The following is a 24213-nucleotide window of genomic DNA, read 5'->3' on the forward strand; positions in this document are numbered from 1 at the left end:
CTTCTTTTAAACTTATGATTTTTTCTGTGTATTTCCAATATTTGACTTTGATTGTATTCTTATCGATTCTTTCACCATTACTCTCATTTTTAAGGTCTCCCCCAAGCATCTGGTCACTTTTAATTTGCTCTGGATCTCCCTGTAAATATTCGGTCACTCTTGATTTTCTTCGGGCCTCCCCACAAACATCCGATCACTCTTAATTTGCTCCGGGTCTTCCCCTCAAACATCCGGTCACTCTTGACCTGCTTTGGACCTCCCTTCAACTTTGTTCAAGGGTACCTTACATAACATCCGGTCTGGACTATGAATAACACTTGTTAGAATCAAAAGAATTCACATACCTCTACAATGATATTATATTGTTTACTTTGGACTTAAAATTTATTTTTGGGCTCTATCTAAAAGGTCTGATAGCAATGGAGATATCTTTTATCTTTTAAATTCATAATTTTTTTCATGTATTTTCAATGTGGGACTTTGATTGTATTCACAACAATTTTCCTCTCAAACGAATGACCACCATTATTCTCATGGTTTGGGCCTTCGCTCAAGCATCCAGCCACTCTTGACCTGCTTCGGGCCTCCTCGCAAGCATCCGGTCACTCTTGATTTGTTTCAGGCGTCCCCACAAGCATCCGATCACTCTTGGCCGCCTTCGAGCCTCCCCATAAACATTCGGTGATTTTTGATCTGTTTTGGACCTCTCTACAAGCATCCAGTCACTCTTGACCTATTTTGAGCCTTCCTCTCAAGCATCCGATCTCTCTTACTTAAAATAGCAAAAAAATGTTCAAAGACTCCGAAAAGAGCCTAAACGGTGCTTTTTGGATATGAAACTTGGCAGTTACAGGTTCCACGATAACAAACGCAAATTTTAAATTCTACATGTATGAGTGATGATAGAGCCTGATTCCGAATCCTGCGTCAAAAGTTATGAGTCTGTGAAGTTCAAGGGGTTATATTAGGTTGATCCTACATCGGAACCCAAAATCGTCAAGTTTCAGGCCTCAAAAGTATCATTTAGGCCCTTTTCGAAGCCTCTGAACATCTTTTTTGTTATTTTTAGTAATTTTTATTTTTATAGTATTTAGGGTATATATATATATATATATATGAGTTAAGGTTTGTCTATTTAAAAATTCTTTTTATTAGAATTTCTATTATAAATTTTTATTTTTTGAAAAGGCTTTCTTTCTAAGATAAGAATTGAAGTTTATATCAGCTCTGATATCAACAGACGTTGGACAGGATAATAATTATCTTACAGGATGACGAGAATATGGAATTGAGTAGTAAGCAAAAAAAGAAACCACCAAAAGGAAATTCTTTTATTCAGAATCTCCTTAAACAAATAACAAGTATTTATATAGACTCAAAACCCTAATACTCAAAGAAAGGAAATAAATCTTCATACATGAACCTCAATTTATATCTTGTAAAAAAGGAAAGAAAGCTTTTCCAAGAAAGGAAAATTTATGATAGAAATTATAATAAAAAGAAATTACTAAAACAAGATGCTTAAATAGACAAACCCTAAATCATATATACTAAAAATACCCTAGATAGCATAAAAATGAAAATTACTAAAAATAGCAAAGAAATGTTCATAGGCTTCGAAAAGAGCCTAAATCGTGCTTTTTAGGCCCGAAACTTGGCAGTTACGAGTTCTAATGCAAGATCAACCCAATATGACTTCGTGAACTTCAAATGATCATGACTCGGGACTCGGAATTAGGTGTCACCGCTTACGCATGCAGAATTTAAAAATCTATATTTGTTACCGAGGAACCCGTAACTGTCAAGTTTCGGCCAAAACAAACATCGTTTAGGTCCTTTTCGGAGCCTCTTTTAGTAAGAGTGATCGAATGCTTGAAGGAAAGGCTCTAAGCAGGTCAAGAGTAACTGAATGCTTACAGAGAGGCTCGGAGCAGGTCAAGAGTGATCAAATGGTTGCAAGGAGACCATCCTGGATGGGCAAAGGCATCACCTACAGTCTTTGGAAGAGAAACAGACGACAAGAAAGACAAACAATAATAATAGGATGGAGAAAGACGATGATAGCTCAAAGAAACATAGTGAGGAGAAGGATTACGAGTGAAACGCATACCCTTCCGAAGTGCAATAGGAACATCAGAGTCAGGAGATGGAACCGGAGGAAACGGTGAAAGACTTGGCTCCAAAGATGTGCCTACGACAGTATCAGTGTTGGTCGGCGGCAAAGCAGAACGAGGACGACGTTGATAAACCTGCAAAGGAGGAGACGAGGCTGGAGATGATAGAGGCGCCTCCGGAGGACAAAAGATAGTTACTGGTGCAGGTAGAGAGTGAGAAACCTCGGCCTGTGAAGCGAAGGGACCAAAAAAAGAAACCGACTCAAAGAATGTGACATCAGCAGAGATGAAGTACCGACGAAGAGTAGGGGAATAACACTTGTGCCCTTTCTGAGACCGTGGGTACCCAAGAAAGACACTTATGAGACCGAGGAGAGAGTTTGTCAATGTCGGGATCAAGAGCATGAGCAAAACATATAGAACCAAAGATCCGAGGTGGTAGAGGATGAAGAGGCTGATGCGGATAAAGTACCTGATGAGGTATTTTACCCTGGAGAGTGGATGAAGGCATGCGATTGATGAGATAACATACAGTAAGTATGACATCACCCCAAAACTGATGAGGGACATAAGAATGGAGAAGAAGAGTCCAAGTGATCTCAAGGAGATGACGATTCTTGCGTTCTGCAACCCTATTCTGTTGAGGGGTATGAGGACAAGACGTGCGATGCAACACACCATGAGATGCCAAGAAGGTACGAAATTGAGTAGATAAATACTCGCATGCATTATCACTTTGCAAAGTTCGAAGGGAAGTACCAAATTGAGTTTTTATTTCTAGAAAAAAAGATTCAAAAATAGAAAACAATTCTGAACGATCCTTCATTAGATATAACCATGTACAACGGGAAAAATCGTCTATAAAAGTAACAAAATACATTGACCCCATTGTAGAAGAAACACGACTCGGACCCCAAACATCAGAATGAACCAAAGCAAAAGGAGACATAGCCCGACTCTCAAGAACTACGAACATACTTACCTAATTGACAGGAGTCACAAGATAAAGACTCTAAGTGAGAAAGACTAGGATGTAACTGTTTTTAACTTATTAAGACCTGGATGTCCCAACTGAGCATGAATAAGTAGTGGAGATGTCGCCGCCGAACCAACAAAAGAGGGTTGTTGAAGCCGATATAGGCCATGAGATTCACATCTGAAGCCAATCATCCTCCCCGTTCTCCGGTCCTGTAAGGAAACAGATGTATTAGTAAAAGAAATGATACAATCAAGAGATCAAGTAAGTTGACTTATTGATAATAAATTAAAGGGAGCGCCGAGAACATAAAGAACATTATGAATGGAAAGAGATGAAGAAGGATGAACAATGCCAATATCCTGGGATTGAGTTTGGGAACCATTGGCCATGGTGACCATTGGCAAATTACCAGAAGTAGTGAGGGAGGAAAATAGAGATTTATTACCAGTGATATAATCGGTGGCCCAGAATCAAGAACCCAAGGACCCGAAGAACGAGATATGCCAGCAAAGGAAGTACCCGCGTGTGCGATGGTAGCAATGGAACCAGAAGCCTGACGATCCTCAAATCATTTCAGAAAGTCAGTATAGGAAGGTGTTGAAGTCGAATCCGGTGTTAATTGTGAAGTGGAAGCTGAAGAAGCAATAGAACTCTGAACGATCTGAGCAGCACGAGGAGGACGACTATGTAGACTCCAGCACTTATCAATCGTGTGTCCCGGTCGGTAGCAGTGATCACACCAAGGACGTCCTTTGCCACCTTTGCGAGGTGGAGGTCCTTTGTGTCGAGAGACCAAAGCTGACAAGTCGACAGGAACAGAAGAAGGCATCGTCAAGACTTTGGTCGGGACACGGAGAAGAGTCGTCCAGGTATTGTCCATGGTAGCTTCTGTGGGGCTGCCCAGGATCTGGTCACGGACATGAGAATAATCTCTAGGCAGACCATATAAAGCCAGAGGCATAACAAATTTCTTTCGATTTTCAAGCTCTTCAACAGATTGGTCGTAGGTGGGAGCAGTTCATTGAAGTCACAGAAGGCTAGAGATTGAATCCAGATAAGTTTACATTGAATTCTTAATCTGATGGGCGCTGAGGATGGTCATGAGATCTTCACAAACTTGATAGAGTCGCCTAGAGGTGTTTCTAAAGAGTTGTTGAGCTTGTGTCCAAACAGCTTTGCAGGTTTTGTGAATACGAAAGACATTCCTAAGAGATGGATGGACGGTGGCTCGGATAATACAACACAATTGAACGTCAACCTTCTTCCACAGAGGACGATCAACAACTTGAACATCTTTTTCAGTTTGAGTGAGATGTGTCTCATAACCCTATCCAACAAGCCAAAACTCAATGTGAGATGCCCAAGAGATATAATTTTTACCATCCAACTGCTCGAAAGAAAGAGGTGCAGTGATATGGTTGGTAAAGATTGAGGTATCTCGCCAGATGTAGCCATGAATAGAACTGTGAACCGGATTACTGGAATAAATTTCTTGTTGGCTGCGGGTGACAGAAGCAACAACGGCAGAGGCGAAGGATATCTGTCTCGATGTTTTCCACAACAGCTCCTTGAAGGATGCTCTTGCTCGATTTTTTTTTTTTTTTAGCCAGAAGAATTGGATGGCAACAATAAATATAGTTGCAGCAATTGTAAGAAACTCTCAATAGCAAAGAAGCAGATGTTCATACATTGAGCACCAAATGTTCTAGTTATCCAACTCAAGATTTTGCAACAGTGTCGAAGGATTCGCAGGAAGCTAGGGCAGAAGAACCAACAGGAAGCTTGCTCTGTGCGGCCTCGACGCCGGTAGCGAGGCGGATGCCGTCGCGGGCCTCCTGGAGGCGGGCAACACTCCGGGCGAGGATGGAGATGCGAGCGCCCTCGACAGCGGCCTGGCAGGCTAGGGCGAGGCTGATCCTGCTGGAGCCTCTGGTGATGAAGACGTGGCGACCTCGATAGGGCAGAGGAAGAAAAGAAACGAGTGGAGAAGCCGACAGTGCCGCTGGAGAACTCGCGGAAGAGAGACGCAGCGCAAACTCTCCTGGATGGGGAAGAGGCAGACGACGCGGGGAGAACTCGCTTCCGACTGGGTAGGAAGATCTGCTCAAGCAACGCCAAGGAAGAAGAGCTCGGCGAACGTGAGGCGTTCAAGCAGGAAAAGGACAATCGCGACGGGGAGTGGGAGGATGACGGCGCAGCAGATTCGGAGGGGAAAGAAATTAGGATTTTAACTTGGCTCTGATACCATGTTCAAAGCAAAACCTAAAATCTCGCATCTTAGGAACCACGAGTTAGGCCTTTATATAGGAAAGAAGATATGAACCAAAAGACAAAAAATACCCCTATAATTATTTTAACATATAATTATTCTAACAGTTGCCAATATCCATCATAACAATGATCATCATCTATTAAGGGTGGATCGGTAAAATCTTCAAATAGCTGAATTCTCTTGGATACATTGTGGAAGAAGAGTCAGTGATAATTAATGAACTGGTGTATGAAGCTAACGATATATTTTACAGTGATAGCCATGAGACTTTGATCGTTCGCAAGAGTCTGTTGACTCCCAAAGGTGATTCAGGGGATGAGTGATTGAGAATCAATATTTTTCACACTATCTACACCGTCGCGGATAAGTTCTACAAGATAATCATCGACAGCGGTAGCTGTGAGAATGTAGTATCCGAGAAGGCTGTCTAGAAATACAGTTGAAGACGGACCGTCATCCTAAGTCATATAAGTTGTCGTGGCTAAATAAAGACAGTGAGATAACAATATACCTTTCTCAATTGACAATAAATATTAGGATAGTGTTTGGTGTGATACGGTAATCATGGATTCATGTCATGTGCCATTGAGGCGACCTTGGTAGTATGATTACAGCGTTATCCACGATAGACGGAAAAATACTTAAACCCTTCCGCGGTAAGAAGAAACCATTCCAATTCTAGTAGGAAAAACTACTAATCTGCTTTTTATATCTACTAGGTTTTTAGATAAGATGGAGCATGACGATGTTGTCTATGCTTTGCTGTCATGCCAGAGCAATGCCCTAGCCACGGAATTACCAGCCAAAGTACAACTTAGCGGATTTTGATGAGCTTATGCCAAAGAATCTTCCTTCTAGGCTACCATCCATGCGAGATATCCAACCTCAGATTGATCTTATTCCAAGATCGAGTTTGCCTAATCGACTAGCATATTGCCTCAGTCTAAAGGAAGCTGAAAAATTATAGCATCAGGTGGAGTTGATGGAAAAGGGTCACATTCGTTAGAGCATGAGCCCCTTGTAGTTCTTGCTTTATTAGTGCTAAAGAAGGATGACTCGTAGAGTATGTGCGTTGACAGCCAAGTCATCAACAAGATTACAATAAATTACAAGTTTTTAATTTCCCGCTTGGATGACATGTTGAATTAGCTATTCGGTTTTTAGGATTTTCTCAAAAAATGACTTTAAAAGCATATGCCACCATATCAGAATAAGACCGGGCACATTTATGAGATTTATGCATCAAATCTTGCGGCCTTTCATGGGAATGTTTGTGGTGGTTTACTTTGATGACATTCTCGTCTACAGTCCAACATGGGCATCCACTGTGATAATCTTTGTGTTATTTTTGAAAAGTTAGAAACAGAGTGCTTCTTTGTCAACAAGAAGTGTTCTTTCTTTACTACATTCATAATCTCAAGCAAAGATAGACGCAGTCTTGGAGTGACATCAGTCGAGGACTTTGCATGATGTCCAGAGTTTCTATGACTAGACTTCTTTCTACCGTTGGTTCATCATAAATTTTACCACTTTGATTGCTCCATCACTGAATGTCTCAAAGGATGAGATTTAAAGTGGTATGAAGAAACAAGACTAGTTTTCAATTGGGCAAGCAGAGGATGACCGAGGCATGAGTTCTGGCACTTCCTTATTTTGACCAGCTGTTCGAGGTGAACTGTGATGCATCTGACTTTATTATAGGAGGGTTTCTGAGTCAATCTGGGTGTCTAGTTGCTTTATTCAGTGAGAAACTGTTTGAATCCAAGATAAATTATTTTTCCTATGACTTGGAGTTCTATGTCATTGCTCAATCCTTGAAACATTGACGTTACTACCTGGTACATAATAAGTTCATCCTATTTACTGATTACGAAATCTTGAAGTACATCAATGGTCAACACAAGCTGAATAGATGGTATGCCAAGTGAGTGACTTATCTGCAGGAGTTCACCTTTACGTTGAGATACCAAGTTAGGAGTCTGAATCGTATTGCAGATGCCCTTTCGCTCTTCATTACTTACTACCATGAGTACCAAAGTTACAGGCTTTGATGCCTTTGCAGATACGTATGTAACTGACACAGCATTCGAAAGGATATTCCAAGAGGTACATGATGGTCACCCCTATGATTTTATTTTGCATAATGATTATCTACTTCGTGGTGTGTTCCAAATTGTTAATTAAGACACCAGATTATTAGTGAGCTTCATAATGAGGGGTCTTCGGGTGTGACAAGACACTAGCTCTTATCTCTACCAGTCCAAGTTAACGAGTAATGTAGCTCACTTTATAGACCGATATTTTGTATGGCAGCGGTTTAAGGGTATTCTCACCCATACGTACGTGTACACTCTTTTACTTGTTCTTGAAGCCCCTTGGTTTGATGTCAACATTAATTTTATATTGGGATTACCCCGCACCCAATGAACCTCGGATTCTATTCTTGTATGATTGACAAGTTTTCAAAGATGTCACACTTTGTAGCTTGCAGGAAGACTATGGATGTTGTCCGGATTGTCCATCTTTACTTCAAAGAGATTGTGCGCTTACACGGCATACCTCGATCCATAACTTCAGACTATGATCCCAAGTTCATCAGCAATTTTTTGAAGAGTTTATGGGGAAAACTACGAACATAATTCAACTTTGGCAGTGCCTATCACCCTATGGTTAGACTAAGGTGCTGAATTGGAGTTTGGAAAATCTTCTGAGATGTCTAATCGAAACTAAGTCAAAGTAGTGGAATTGGGCGTTACCTCAAGCTGAGTTTGCCTACAATAGATAGAGAAACGAGACTACAAGATTTAATCCTTTTGAAATTGTCTATGGACGAAACCCATCTGGGGTTATGGACTTAGCCCCTATTCTACGAATAGGACGATTTAATCCTAAAGTAGATGAGATGACAGAGCATCTTCGGGGCATTCATGAACAGGTGAAATTGCAATTCATGAGAACAATTACAAGATTCAAATTGACAGTCATCGTCGTTAGGTATTTTTTAAGTACGAAGATTTTGTCTGGGCTGTATTTGCTTGTGATCGTTTCCCTGTTGGTGATTACAATAAGCTGAAGGATCAGAAGATTGGTCATGTGAGATACTGCAGAAGATCAACGATAATGCCCGTTCCTAGTCATTTGAAGACGTCTGATATTTTTAATGTGAAACGCTTGACTCCTTATTGGTGGATGCTGATGAGACTATTATGAACTCAAGGGGGAGTTCTTTTTAACCCGGGGTGACTAATGTAGAATCAACCTAATATGACCCCTTGAATTTCAATGAGTCATAATTTTTAACTTGGGATTCAGAATCAAGAATTTAAAAATCTTCGTTTGTTACTTGGGAACCCGTAACCACCAAGTTTAGGACTAAAATGGACCATTTAGGCTCTTTTCGGAGCCTTTAAACATCTTTTTGCTATTTTTTTAGTAATTTTCGTTTTTAGGTATTTAGGATATTTTTCATATTTTTGGTATATATGGGTTAGAGTTTGTCTATTTAAGCATCTTGTTTTGGTAATTTCTTTCGGTTACAATTTTGTTGTAATTTTTCTTTTCTGGAGAGGTTTTCTTTCCTTTCTTTAAAAGATACTAATTTAGGTCCATATATTAGGATTTTTTTTTTTTTTTTTGAGTCTTAGAGTCTTAAGTCTATATAAACACATGTATATTTGTTTGACTAATTATCCTTTATTCTAAAGGTGGTTTCTCTTATCATCTTCTCCTCAATTCTGTCTTCTCGTCAGCTAATCACTATCATATCCGGCGTCAAAAAGACTCGTTCAGTCGACTAAAGGAGAAGATCTTCTTTAGTCGACTAAAGGAGAAAATTTTCTTTAGTCGATTGATGGCTAAGTTAGAAAGTTGACCAGGTAGTTGACTTACAAATTGACATAATTGTATTTTCTGTTGAAGACTCGAGGCTAGATGAAGGTTGACTTTGAAATTAACATAATCATGGGTTTTTGTTGAATAATCAACTAATGCAAGCTGGATGAAGAAGTCATCAAAGGGAATATATATCATGATCCATAGGAATTAGTCAAAGTTTGGACAAGCGGTTCACTAATGCTTATGATGAATTGATTGATGCTGTTGGAGAGAGATTCAACGATGTCGTAACAGAATGAATAGATCTATCAGTTGACTAATGGTTACAAAGAGCCGACTGATGAGACCATGTGAAGAATTCGTTGTAGGAAGGAGGCTTCAAAAAGGGTTTAAAGGGTTACAAAACAAGAATAAAAGATTGAGGAATGTCTTTTGCTTTCTGAGATCAACTTATAAAAGGTTTCTTCACCTTTGGTACTAACCGTGAAGCAAAAAATATAAAAATTCCGGGAGTGATCCACCAATTAGGTCATGGAGTAGGAGCTTGGAGGCTGTCAAATCACGTAAATGCTTGGGTCTTATTGTGGAATGGTATGTTTGATGTGACCTTGTTCAAATTGCTACGAGAGTAGGTTTTATTGCAGGCACGAATAGTATTCACCCCCTCTAGTGACTGTCTCTTCAATCCACGTGCCCTAAGAATCATGTTAACATTTTGTTTTGGGTGCACTAAGTACAAATTGTGGTTGCCTTAATTTAGGAAGGATGCCAATGGTCATTAGTTACTATAGGTTGTTGTGCCAAAGAGGATCATGTTGCTTGCTTGTCAGGTAGGGCCTTTGGGACTAGCCATCTAGGAGATAAAGGTCAATCTGTAGTTGGTCCATGGCAGTTGAGGGCAAGCAACGTAGTTGAGTTGTTCTTTTAGTGGGAGATGAGTGAGATCGATTTGTAGGGACTCGATGTTCATGCAGTAGCTAATTGGTTTGTAGGAGTGATTGAAGGGCTATCATTATTCGGACTTTAGATTAGATGAAGGAATTTGTGAATAATTGCCAAACCATGAAGGACACCATGAATGATTGTCAAACAACTAAAGGAATTTTAGATGGAGAAATATAACTATATTTGGAATTCGGCTTTGATGTCAATTGATACAACACGAAAAAAAAAATGCAATGTAGAAACAATCTAGCGCACTCAAAAGGAATATATTTGTGAAAGATAATCTAATATATGAGATGCTAAGTTCTTTAGTGACGGACAATAAGGAAATTTTAACAATTTTTTTTTAAATCTCAATAATTTTAAGAAATTTTGTAGCAAATTTTTTAAAAATATATTAAACTTAAAGTTTTGTACAACTTGGACAACTTCATAATTTTAAATGATTTTAAATGGAATTCGAAAATCCCAACTACAATGGTATAATACAATAAAAGTTAATTTAGATGATTATCTAATTTCTATAATTATGTTACAAGTTAATAAACTATAAACTATGTGAACGGATATTGAAGTAATAAATTCATCTAAACTCAACTCTTTATATCATAACGTCAAAGTCATATCTTTCAAGCAAGGACCCAAAAGTTGGGAATGGAATGATACTTTAAAACTTGCATTAGGTATCTAATTGTCTTCTTTTTCTCTCTTCTTCCTCTTACCACCTTCAATTCACTATTAGCACTATGCAACTGAAACTAATGTTATATACGATTTCTACTATAAGCTTAAATATATTATAACTTACATATGTTGAATTATAGTATAAAGGTGAATAGCTAATCGTAAAGTTATATTATAATCAGGGTTTATATTAACAATACTATTTAAGTCATATTAAATTAATGGGTAATATAAATTGTTATATTGTATTATGTCAATAGAGTAATCTTAGGTATATTAGATTCATATTTAATTTTTTTTTTTAAATGTTTGTTGTGACTCCATACACGTGTTCTAAATTTTGATTTTTTTTTTACCTCAGTTTTGAAAAAAATTACATGTCAAACGACTAGATCTATACCCGTGGCAAAGATAGCGAGATGGGTCATGGGTGAGGCATCTTGTATTTTGGATGAGCTAAGATTTTTTTTTATTTGATCTTTCGAAGCTGGTAAAAAAATTGGCTGTGGTCGGAGTTTAATGTTTTGGGTTTGATTTTAGAGTAAACTTTCCCTATTTTTCAATTTTCTTCTCAAAGAAAGGAAAACAGTTCCTGGAAATGTGTTGTAGGATTTTTCCAAAAAAAATGAATTCAACCCAAAATAAAAATTTTCTCATTTATAAAGGGTTGCCTGACTTTTCTATTGCATTTCTTAGAGAAGTTGAAATGTGGATTCAAATTTTCCCCAATTTTGAGATTATCTTTTCTCACTTAAAAAATTGAAAATTTTACTTTTCCTTTCCAGATTCTCTTTTGCTGGAACAGAAAAGTTTGGACATTTTCAACCGAACACAACTTTCTAAAATGTGACTGATGGTGGAATAAACATGTAGATAATTGATTTAACCATTTATTAGCGCTCTCTTTTCTAGCTATATGCATTATGACTGGTTAAATGAACAATCTCGAGTCACAGATCCCCTTTCTTGAAGACCCTGATGTATTATCTAATTTATGTGATTTCTAAAGAAAATTGCTGACAGTTTAGCAGTGCTGGTTATATAATTTGGCTCATCTTCTTGCATAGCCGATAATATTTTGGCTACTTGGGTTAAATAATAGTCCTGTTAGCTATAATGTTATGTATCCTCTTGCTTGCTAACATGAGAATTCTTTCCTTGTTTATTTCTTTCATAGTCAATCTCCTTAAAGATAATTGTTGGCTTTATCTAACAGGAGTTTGAACCCTTGATTCAGAAACCGTACAGCATTGTTTACATTCACTCTGCAGCCTCTTTGCAAGTGTAAGTATACTACTATTGTTGAAGGTTTACAAGTCTGACAAGACTTTTGAAACAATAAACTGAAAGTTTCATTATACCTTTGAATATCTCTCGCTACTGAATCGATCCACTAGCACACAAAGAACTTATTATCTATGCTGTTTCCATTCTCAGTGATCAAATTGCTCTGCTTATTTGACATACATTTAAAGTTAAGTTGTTGATGCAGGCAACCGGATTTGGGTTGGATGAAGCGGATGCAACAAGTATTGGGTCGAAAACACAAGAAAAATTTGCATGTACATATTTCAAATAAATCATTCAGATTTCCAGTTGACATGATTAGTTCCCATTCTTATCTATATATATATATATATATATATATATATATATATATATATTGTGTTCATCTTTTAGGCTATATATGCCTTGCATCCGACACTGGGATTAAGGACAGCAATATTTGCTCTGCAGCTTTTGGTGGACGGAGAGGTAAATTGACTCCTCCCAGCGTAATAGTTGGCTATGATACCTCATCACCATCACTCTGATTTATTTTTTTCCTACTAATAATTGAATTCATAGGTATGGAAGAAAATTGTATATGTGGACCGACTCTTGCATTTGTTCAGATATGTTCCTCGTGAGCAGTTGACCATCCCTGACTTTGTCTTCCAGTGAGTGTTTGATACTCACCTCCGTTTTTTTCCAATCTGTAAATAGAGAATCTGCTTGTTGATGAATATATTTTTGCAGGCATGATCTTGAAGTAAATGGAGGGAAAGGCTTCATCGTTGATCCAAGAACAAAATATATCTATCAAAGAACATCTGCATGATTGGAATAGGTTAAATTTATGTTCAATCTTGTACAAAATTTGTGTACAAACTTCAGTGCCTTAATTTTTGCTTTCGTCATTTTGTATGTAAAATTGTGGTGTTCAAGCTCCTCACTGAACAATGACCTGATTCTTTTTGAGAAACAGCTAAATGGACAAATAAAAGTGCTGGGTTTGGTTGTCTAATTGTTAGCATAATTTGCTAAACTTTGTCATAAGAAAATGACGTTTGAACCATTGGGAAAGACAGCATATGTGCTCCATTTAGCTAACCTATGTAACATAGTTGTCAAAAGTGCTCGCTTAAGCGTGAGGCATGATGAGGTGCAAGTTTTCCCCGCTTCTGAGAACTTGGAAGTGCAAAAGGTCCCGCTTCGCTGCGCCTTGTGCAAAAGCCAAGCGCTTGCTTTTGCGTGAAGCGCAGAATTTTCATCTTTTGTTTGCTTTTTTATAAGTTTAAAACTCTAAACCTCTTTATTTTCGTCTGCTTCAAATCCACTGTCTCTTCATCTGGCACTCGTCGCCTGTGCTTCTTCGATCGCCCCTTCGAGGTAAGTCTTTATTAATTACTATTTATATGAATTTTTCCAACATCTTTGAAATCCCGTGAGTATCTTGCGTTGTTTCCAGCGGCTCGGAATGCCTTGTGTCGTCGCAGAACGCATCCGGCGACGAATGCTTCCAGTAGTGTTGGAAGTGTCCCACGACGCCTCCAGTGTCGTCGGGGCATCGCGGTCACAATCATGATATTGTACGTGTGTTTTTTTAAGGATTTAATAAATCAAATAATTCCCAACTTAAATGGGATATTTTCGTTTTTATAAAATCTAATTAAATTAGTTAAATAAAATATATAAAAATATATTTTAAATAAAAAAATCTAATAAATTTTATTAATTAATATAAATCCGCATTAAACTTTATAAAAAGATATATTTTAAATATAAAAAATCTGATTAATTTATATAAATCAGATTTAAATATATTTAAATTTAAAAAAATTAAAAAAATTTTATTAATTCAAATAAATCAGTAAATTAGATTTAAAATTTAAATACATAAAAACTATTTTTAAAATTAAAATTTTTAATAAATTTTATTAATTCATATAAATCAGTAAATAAAATTTAAATATATAAAAAATATATTTAAAATATTTTTTTAATAAATTTTATTAATTCAAATAAATCAGTAAATCATATTTAAAATTTAAATACATTAAAAATATATTTTAAATTAAAAAACCTAATAAGTTTTATTAATTCATATAAATCAGTAAATCAAATTTAAATATATAAACAATATATTTAAAATAATTTTTTTTAATAAATTTTATTAATTTATATAAATTAGTAAATCAGATTTAAATATATTAAAATATTTAAAATAAAATATTTTTAATATATTTTATTAATTGATTAATTCATACAAATCATATTTATATTCTATAATTATTTTTTTTTGTTTTATATTTTTTTTATTGATTGATTATTATTGATTTTAGTGGTTTTGATTTTTAATCTTAACCATGTCAAATACAACAATTTCATCAACTCGAAAGGATATTGCTTGGAATTATGCAACATATTCAAATCCTAAAAATCCAAATAAAATAAGTTGTATTTTTTGTTGTAAAAGACAAATGGCAGAATTTATCAACATAAGCTATATTTAGTTGGGAGCAATAGAAATGTGAAAGCTTATCCGAAATGTCCCAAGCATGTTAAAGAAGAAATTAGAGAGTTCATGTAAAAAAAAAGAGTAATTTGAATAATCAAATGGATGAAACTCCTCATTCAGATGATATTGATGATTTTAAAGATTTCGAAGAACATGAAAATGATCATCAAACTAAAGTGAAAGGGAAACGACCAATATATGATCCAAGCATCCATCTTACGGTCCAAGATAAAAAAAAGTGTAAATAAACTAGACCATTCATCTTTATTTTACGAAATATGTTGATGAAATTGTCAAACAAAAACGTACAAAAAATTAAAGACATTTTGATGAAAATAAAAAGAAGTTAAGAGATATTGCAGTTGTGAAATTTGCAAAATAGATGTATGATGTTGGAATTCCTTTCAATGCTATTAAATATGATTTTTTTTTTATGCTTGTATTGAAGCTATTGGACAATTTGGATAGAGGATCAAAGCTCCATCATATCATGAAGCGAGGGTTAAGTATTTGAAGAAGGAGTTGACAAATACAAACTCGCTTCTCAAATCTCATGAAGAAGATCATGCTAAGTTTGGATGTACAATCATGGCAGATGGATGGACGGATAAAAAGGGTAGGACCCTTATAAATTTTTTGATGAATGGTCCCAAAGGAAGCATATTTATTGAATCAATTGATGTTTAGGGCTATTCTCACACAGCTAACAAGATTTTGAGTTACTTTCTAAATTTGTGTATTGCATTGGAAAAAAAAATATGATTAAGATTGTAACAGATAATGCAAGTTGTAATGTCAGTGCATGTAATATTTTAAATTTTTTTTACTTTCAATTAATAATTGGATCATATTTTTAATTTTTTTTACTAAATTTTCTTTTTTCAAGTCATCTTTTGGAAAGCCAATTTCCACACTTGTGCAGCTTATTGTTTAGATTTGTTGCCTCATCTCAGAAAATTGTATGAACGGGATGGTGAATGATTATATTTACAACATACCACAAGTATTGAGCATGATGAGAGGTTTTATTGGACAAAGAAACATGGTAAGAACTGCAAAGACGTTTCGCAACCGCTTTTTGGACTTTTAAGCGGTTTCATGTACAATAGGCAAATATGAGAAAGATGTTTACATCTGAAAAGTAGGCAAATAGTCGATTTTCTAAAGAGGTTGCAGGAAAAGTTTAGCAGAAGTGATATTGATGCCTTTTTTTTTTAGAAAAATATGCTATTTGCATTAAAAGTTGGCAACCCATTGGTGAAAGTATTGCAACTGGTAGATGGTGAAAAAAAAGTCTCCTATGGATTATATTTATGAGTCAATGGACAGGACTAAAGAAGCTATCACTACGTCATTTAACAATAATAAAGAGAAATATTGTAGTATTTTTGCATTCATTGACAAAAGATAGAACATTCAACTCTATCGACCTTTGCACGCAACTAGATATTTCTTGAATCTAGAGTATTTTTACTCAAACCCTGATATAGAAAATGATACAAAAGTGATGGAGGGTTTGTACAAGTGCATATCTAAATTGGTAAGAGGTGAGAATTTACAAGATAAGATCATGAATCAATTGGAAAAATATAAGAAAACAAGATTTTTTTTGTTTGCCAATAGCTATTTGACAAAGAACTTAAAAATCAGTAGGTAAATTTGTAAATAATATATTGTGCAATATCAATATTGGATGGTAATAAAGTTAATCTTATAATTTATATGTTTTTATATTTCAAGCTGATAGGTGTTTTCTTATGGTGCATCAACGCCTAAATTAAAAATATTTGCAATGAAGATTTTAAACCTCACATGCGCTTCTTCAAACTGTGAACGTAATTGGAGTGTTTTTGAATATGTAAGTTGGAGTTTTTTTAATACATATTAAAATTCATATTATGAACTTAACCTTTTACTTTTTTTTTAGATACATTCTAAGAAAAGAAATAAATTATATCAACAACGATTAAATGATTTAGTATATATCAAGTACAACAGAGCTTTGAGGCGAATATATGACATTCAAAATGAGATTGATCATATAACTTTGTCAGAGATAGATGATAGTAATTAATGGTTGTTGGAAAAATTGGATGACAGTGGTAAAGACAATGATAATGATTTTATCTATGAAGGTGAAGATTTGCATTCGAATGATGTAGCACGAGCATCTAGGGTTGGTGAAAGTGCATATTATTTTCAATCTCGAAATGCATCTTCTTCAAAAGAAGCATTATCATCTGCTTCAGTAAAAAGAAAGCAATTTTCAACTCAAACTAGTCTTGTAGATAAAGAAGAGATTAACCTTGATGATAAAATTGAAGAATAAGATACCGATGGATACAAATCAAGCGATGGAGCTGATGATGTAGATTTGGACAATGAAGATGAAGAAGATCATTATTTTGATATTTGATATTTGATATTTGATATTTCATCTATCACATTTTTAAAGACTTTTGATTTATTTTTAGTTTTTTGAATAATCTACAACTTCATCAAAGAATCTTTTGTTTATGGTTATTTGGATTTTCAAAGATATTTTTAAAGGCTTTTAATAGATATAATAGTTCTTTTGTTTATTACACTTTTTTCCGTAAAACCCGTGCTTCGCCTTGCGCTTTGCACTTTAAGCCCCAACACCTTGAGCGCTTTTTGGCACCTTGTGCTTTTGGCAATTATGCTATGGAATAATGTACTCTGTTTTTGTGCATATATACAACATAAATAGACAAGTCCAAATCTGCTTGACAGTGACTCTGCCTATAATTTATACTTTGTCATGAGAAAATCCATTCTAGATCATTGGGAATAACTCAAGTTTATCAAGTGGTTAACCCAGCTACTCGTACAAGAATGAGTATTTAAAATAGTTTTCTCATTGCTTTCTTTGGTCATATTTATATGCAAGCCTTCAGTTGCTTTCTTTCTAGCCTTTGTTCAGTCTACTAGAAACGTTTATATTTTTGTTTCATTATTCGTTGCATTAACTCTAGATTTAAGATGTATTTTCTGGGTTATTCACTCCATCTAGTACAACACAATCTCACTCAATTAGTTGATCAATCAACTGAATAGATGAGCAATCCAGTGATAAACAATTGAGTCGATGAAAAAGTTATCTGTTTTGTTTTAATTCAGGATCACAAACATGCTCTATGCTCTGTATCTCTATATGTTCTGTAGAAATGATGAACCCGGTAATATTTGTGTTACAAATAGATCTTGAATAGCATGATTAAAATTAGTTTTTTTTTCAATTGTAGTGTTGTTATCTCTTGATCCTTCTTCTGTTAACAGAAATATTTCTGTGTCTTCTATTAAACTCTTTAGTGTAGAAGGAATATTCATCTAGACATTCTAGTTTGCTTGTTGATGTTTTTGCTACCTGGACATGTTTGTTACTTACATGGTAGGATAGTCATAAATCTGTTTTCTTTCTGTTTAACCATGTTAAAAACTATATAAAACAAACTAATTAATGCTTTAAATGATTACTATTGGTGGTTTGTTTATTTGATTGAAATTGTTATTAGCAAATTAAGTTCAACACTTTTCTGCTTCTAACCATAGTCCGCCGAAAATGAATATTTCCATTATGAAACTCTATTTAATTTTGTTTAAGGCTCTCATTTTCATACTAATCCCATAAGACCCAACACCATGGGCACCAAATACAACTTAGAGTTATCTTTTCACAGACAAGAAGTGAGAGCACTGAAAGTGAGTGGTTGATCAATAATGATGCTCAAGACATAAGACATAATTGGAGATGCCAACAAATTCACTTCATTAAAGTACCAAGAAAAAGGTAACATGTCATTTGAAATAATGGAAGGTTAAATGTACGCCCCGGAGGAGTCCCTGTCCGAAGAAATTTTGGCAACATCTCCCCTGTACGACGGACAATCTAAAACTTTCTACATCTCATATACCTCAGCCACATTCGGCTGGAATAATAACAGAAATAAAACAAACATATACATAATCATCACACGCAGTTAATATAAATTTCAGCCTCTGGCTGACATCACCACGCAGTATATATAAATATAAGCAAACAAAGCAGTAATACCATGACTCGAAATCAACCCTACTGCACTACACTCATAAAGCTCAAATCCGGTTTTTCCTACTCCACTACACTCATAAAACATAAATCCAACAAACTCACCTCTTCTGCCGTCCAGGCAGGCATGTAGTAAAACATAACGAATAAAAATCCATCGACAGGTACAAACCATACAATATCCAAGTATCAAATCAACCAAGTCTAAAACATAGTCAAATGAGAAGCATAAACAAAACCAAAGATAACTACAGTTGGTGGTCTGCAGGGGACTAGCAACTGCAATTCTCTCGTGACAGCATCAACCTGAAATGACAACAATGGAGGCGGGGTGAGTCAACACTCAGCAGGTACAACTGATATGCAAAGTAAGGAAATAACACCTAGCACTAATCATGCGTACAGTCTCCTGATGTAATAAAGGTAAATGCAAACTGAAGTAAAACAGGAGAGAATCTGTACTAACCAGGACCAGGTATAAAGACAAGCAGTCCGAGAGGTATAGAAACCTGTATGCATGTCAAACATAGGTATCCAAAGAATATGCAGCAAACACAAACACAAGCAATAAATGCATCATGCATATGATGCCAATGTCATGGTCACCCCTGACGCCAGTCAGCCAACTCACAACAAAAGTGAGACCGAATGGGTAGGGCTGTGACGACCGTGCACTCTGTATCACTACTCCTGATGAGTGACCGAGTGGACGAGATGCTGTCGGAGTACACACATACTCCTACCCCAAATCGTAAATGGGGGAGCTAAGTGCTCTCATCTCCCGGTACACTATGACGGGGAGGGATCTCTAACGTGCTACACGCTGCGTCACACTACCCATGAGCAGACCAACGGAGCACCGGAAGAGCAAACTGACGTGCTATCACGCTGTGTCACGCTATCCATAAGCGTCACAACGGAGCACCGAACAGTGATGACACTGGCGATGTGCTCGACAATAATGGAGCAATCTATCACACAGCATGCAATCATGCGAATGGTGCATGTCACTAAGCATGGTAATATACCGAACAAATCTACATACACATATGATGTGCACCATAGTAAATAAATCATATCAAAGTACACTGATCAGATAAGGTATCAAACCTAGGTCCTGAATATGGTGAAGCATGGTTATATCACTACCCCTATGAGCATGTGTAATCAGGTACGTAACAACACAAGATGCAAAACAAACAATCAATCAAGCAGGTAACCGGTATCGGGTAGTGATTAACCTAAACAAATAAGAGAACATAATTATTGCTACTTGTAAATTTCACTACTATGCATATCAAAGACATAAAGTCAAAAGTACCCGCCTCCAATCGAAATGGTCCAATCCGACAATCGAGATACTCGTCTCGCGTCAAAGTCCTGTGTCACGAATAAAAATATATTTTATTTAGCTACAACCATATAGATAACTAAATAAAATCTTTTACACTAAATTAGGGCAAAACCCTAATCCATAAACCTCGACCAACTAGGGTTAGCTTCATTAACCCTAATTACATCATTTGATTTTAAATCAACCAAATCTCACCTAATATAACTCTATCACCTAACCATATAATCCAATTAAAACATAATTCAATATATATATCTACATGAACATTGCTTGCTAACATAACTTAACACAAAACTAACCAATTTGAAGACTTCTCTGTTGGCTCACAACATAGGATGGTCGCTGCTGTAAATCAAAGGGTTGCTGCCCAAACAAACACATGTTAGGCTCACACACTAGCTCAATATCTCAAGATTGCAAGATGAATCAAATTGAAGCCTTACATCTTATACCCAAAGCCTTTTGTTGATCCTCAACTGATCAGAAAGACCAAAAATATCGGCGGTGGAACAACACCTCGAGTAGGTGGCTGAAGCTTCGTCGACGATGGCAGCAGGCTTCTTGATGGTCGGCTAGGTCAAGCGAGGGCGGCGTGGGGATCTCCACAGCAAAGGGACAACGGGCGCCGATGGCCAGCTAGGGCTCGCGGTGGCGGGCGGCAAAGATCTAGGGCACAGCGGCGACTTGAGTGCCGGCGAGGAGAAGAAGGTCGGCGCTGCTCGGCGTTGACGGAAATGCTAGGGCACAGAGAAAGGGGGTCGGCGCTGGGGTTCGAGTGTTGGCACAGAGAAGCGGCCGAGAGGAGTCAGTGGCGTCGGCGGAGATGCTAGGGCACCGGGGTGTGCGGCAGTGCTCCGTGCGTCGCCGGCGGCAGTGCTCCGTACGTCGACAGTGCTGGCAGTGGAGATGGGCGTCGCGAGGAAGGAGGAAGAGGAAAGATCCGACTCGGCAGAGGAGAAGAAGAAGTAGTGGAAGAGATCGCCGGTTAGGGCGGTTAGGGCTCGGAGGAAGAAGGGTGAGGGGAAATCGGCGTCGGGGTTGGGGAGGAACTCGGACACGCGGGGAGGAAAAGAAAAAAAAAACAAAAAGAAAAGGAAATAGGAAAAAGGAAATAAAACTTTTCCTCATTAAAATATGGTAGCCTAAACAGGCTTTTCCAGACCCCATTTTTATCCCCGTTAACTCGTCCAAACGAGCTCCGAAAAATTTCCGAAAAATTTCCAAAAATTCCGAAAAATTCCTTTATTAATATTCACCTATTTTCCGGTATTTTACATTCTCCCCCACTAATAAAAATTTGATCCTCAAATTTCGTTATCTACCATCAGCAAGTACTAACAACAGATATAGAGTATAAATGTTGAACTGTAAATAAATCACATACCTCAAGTGAAAAGATGGGGGTATCGAGTTCAGATAGTATCCTCGAGCTCCCAAGTAGCCTCTTCACCCAAATGATGTTGTCATCCGACTTTAACCAGTCGGATAGTCTTGTTCCGCAACTGACGCTCTTTCCGGTCCAGAATCCGTATCGGAATCTCCTCATAAGTGACGTCAGGTTGAACTGGAACTGAGACATCTGTCAGCACATGCATCGGGTCAGGTACATATCTCCTCAGCATGGATACGTGGAATACATCGTGGACGCCTAACAGGGACGGTGGTAGTGCCAGTCGGTAAGCTACCACTCCGATCCTCTCCAAGATCTCGAAAGGGCCAATGTACCGCGGAGCTAACTTACCTCTGAGGTCAATTCTCTTCACCCCTTTCGTGGGTGAAACTCGCAGAAATATATGATCGCCAACAGAGAACTCTAGTGGTGTGCGTCTCCGATCAACATAACTCTTCTGACGGTCCTGCGCCTCTAACATCCTCCGTCTGATAGTACAGACCAACTCTGCATCCTGCTGAGCTCTATGAGGTCCCAACAGCTGGGCCTCTCCAACCTCATCCCAGAGGACGGGTGTCCGACAAGGTCTACCATACAACACCTCAAACGGTGCCATCTGGATAGCCGAATGAAAGCTGTTGTTGTAAGCAAACTCTACTAACGGCAGATGGTCCTCCCAACTGCCTCCGAAATCCATAACACATGACCTTAGCAGATCCTCTAAAGTCTGAATGGTCCGCTCTGACTGTCCATCTGTCTGTGGATGGAAGGCGGTATTGAAACGGAGCTATGTGCCCAAGGCCTGCTGCAGACTCTGCCAGAAACGTGACGTAAACCGTGGATCTCTATCCGAAATAATACTCAACGGAACACCATGTAATCTGATGATCTCTCGGCAATACAGATCTACCAATCGATCCAGGGAATCAGTCCTCCGGATCGCTAAGAAGTGCGCGGATTTGGTTAATCGATCAATGATTACCCAAATCGCGTCATGGCCTCGTCGTGTCCTCGGCAATCCCACCATAAATTTCATAGTAATATATTCTCATTTCCACTCAGGAATAGGAAGCCGCTGAAGTAATCCGGCAAGTCTCTGGTGCTCAGCCTTCACCTGCTGACAGATAAGACATCTAGCTATAAAATCCGCGATGTCTTTCTTCATACCGTTCCACCAATAGGAACGCCTCAAGTCTCGACACATACGAGTCCCGCCTGGGTGGATCGTAAATCGAGAGCGGTGAGCTTCCTGAAGTAGCTCGTGTAAGATCGGATGAGACTGAGGTACGCATAATCTGCCTCGAAAGTATATAATACCCTCCTCGTCTCGTGTAAACTCGGTCTGCTGCCCAGAAGCTATCTGACTGCTAATGAACTACAAATGCTGATCACCAGCCTGGGCCTCTCGGATCCTCGTCCTGATCGACAACTGAGCAACCATGGTAACAAGAATACCTTGCTCTGTATGTCCTTACCCCTCAAGACCCAAATCGGAGGAACCTTAAATCAAATCTGTAACCACAACTCGGTGGCAAGCTAAAGTCCCTCCAGACTTTCTGCTAAGCGCATCGGCAACCACATTAGCTCTCCCCGGGTGATAGCTAACGGTACAATCAAAATCCTTCAGGAACTCCATCCATCTCCTCTGTCAGAGATTAAGTTCCTTCTAAGTAAACAGATATTTGAGACTCTTAGGGTCAGTGAGAATCTCAAATGTAACGCCATATAAATAATGTCGCCAAATCTTCATGGCAAAAATAATGGCGACTTGCTCCAGATCATGTACAGGGTAGTTCTTCTCATGTTCCTTCAACCGACGAGAAGCATAGGAGACTACCATATCATGCTGCATCAGAACAGTGCTCAAACCCTGAATAGATGCGTCGGTGTAGAGGACATATCCGTCCTCTCCAAAAGGTTAAAATCAAAATCGGAGTCGACACTAGTCTCCGCTTCAGCTCCCAGAAGCTGGTTTTGCCATCCTCAGTCCAAGTGAACTTCACGCCTTTCCTGGTCAGGCGTGTAAGTAGCATAGCAATCCGTGAAAAACCCTCAACGTATCTCAGGAAATATCGAGCCAAACAAAGGAAGTTGCGAGCCTCTTCTATAGACTCCGTCTACTCCCAACGGTAACAACCTCGATCTCCTGTGGAACCACGGTATACTCCTACTGATGACCGTGTGTCTCAAACATCTCACAGAAGACAACCAAAACACGCACTACTGATCCTCACATCTAGACGTTTCCATCGAAACATCTCTAGTACTATGCAAAGATGATGTGCGTGACTCACCGTGGATCCGAAATAGATCACAACACCGTCAACAAAGACAATGGAAACCGATCCAAACATCCTGGGAATACCAAAATCATCAAGTCTCTGAAAACCTCTAAGGCTTCCCAAACCCTAATGGTAAAATCATGACACATAATGTCCATATTACAGACATTTCTAACCATAAGATCCCTGACAATAAGTCTGAAATATGATCACCAACGATATAAATCATCTAAGCATAGATCCTCTAGTGTGAGAGCAACGCTCCATCACAGAAAATACCACATATGTGGGAGCAACGCTCTACCACAAGAAATCCTCAATATGTAGGAATAACATTCCACTACAAATAATCCATAACATGTATCTGCAATAGATATGGGAGCAATTGCTCTGCTACAAGCAATCCGAAATATGTATATGTGGGAGCTCCGCTCCACCACAAACGATCCATAAGTGTCCAAGGCACCTAACTATCCAACTAGAGGTTACACGAGATCACTCAACCACAT

At 37.8% G+C, this 24213-nt stretch overlaps 1 protein-coding gene and 1 long non-coding RNA gene across 2 annotated transcripts in view; one reads left to right on the forward strand and one right to left on the reverse strand.

Annotated features, from left to right (window-relative positions):
* The window catches only part of LOC122038439 (protein GDAP2 homolog), a 30792-nt gene extending 17677 nt beyond the window's left edge, over nucleotides 1-13115 (forward strand). The window contains exons 10-14 of the mRNA XM_042598189.1: nucleotides 12045-12112; nucleotides 12321-12390; nucleotides 12509-12583; nucleotides 12677-12768; nucleotides 12848-13115. Of these exons, the coding sequence (XP_042454123.1) occupies nucleotides 12045-12112; nucleotides 12321-12390; nucleotides 12509-12583; nucleotides 12677-12768; nucleotides 12848-12929 (387 nt within the window). The 3' untranslated portion in view covers nucleotides 12930-13115. The remainder of the gene's footprint in view (nucleotides 1-12044; nucleotides 12113-12320; nucleotides 12391-12508; nucleotides 12584-12676; nucleotides 12769-12847) is intronic.
* A 5693-nt stretch (nucleotides 13116-18808) lies between these two features.
* LOC122012497 lies at nucleotides 18809-21109 on the reverse strand. Its single transcript, XR_006120238.1, has 4 exons — nucleotides 20476-21109; nucleotides 20332-20395; nucleotides 20000-20058; nucleotides 18809-18984 (listed from the first exon to the last, which is right to left on the reverse strand). It is a non-coding gene; the product is annotated as an uncharacterized LOC122012497 (long non-coding RNA).
* Between the last annotated feature and the right edge of the window lie 3104 nt (nucleotides 21110-24213).

Source organism: Zingiber officinale, chromosome 1A (genome assembly GCF_018446385.1).
Source record: "Zingiber officinale cultivar Zhangliang chromosome 1A, Zo_v1.1, whole genome shotgun sequence".
Classification (NCBI taxonomy): Eukaryota; Viridiplantae; Streptophyta; class Magnoliopsida; order Zingiberales; family Zingiberaceae; genus Zingiber; species Zingiber officinale.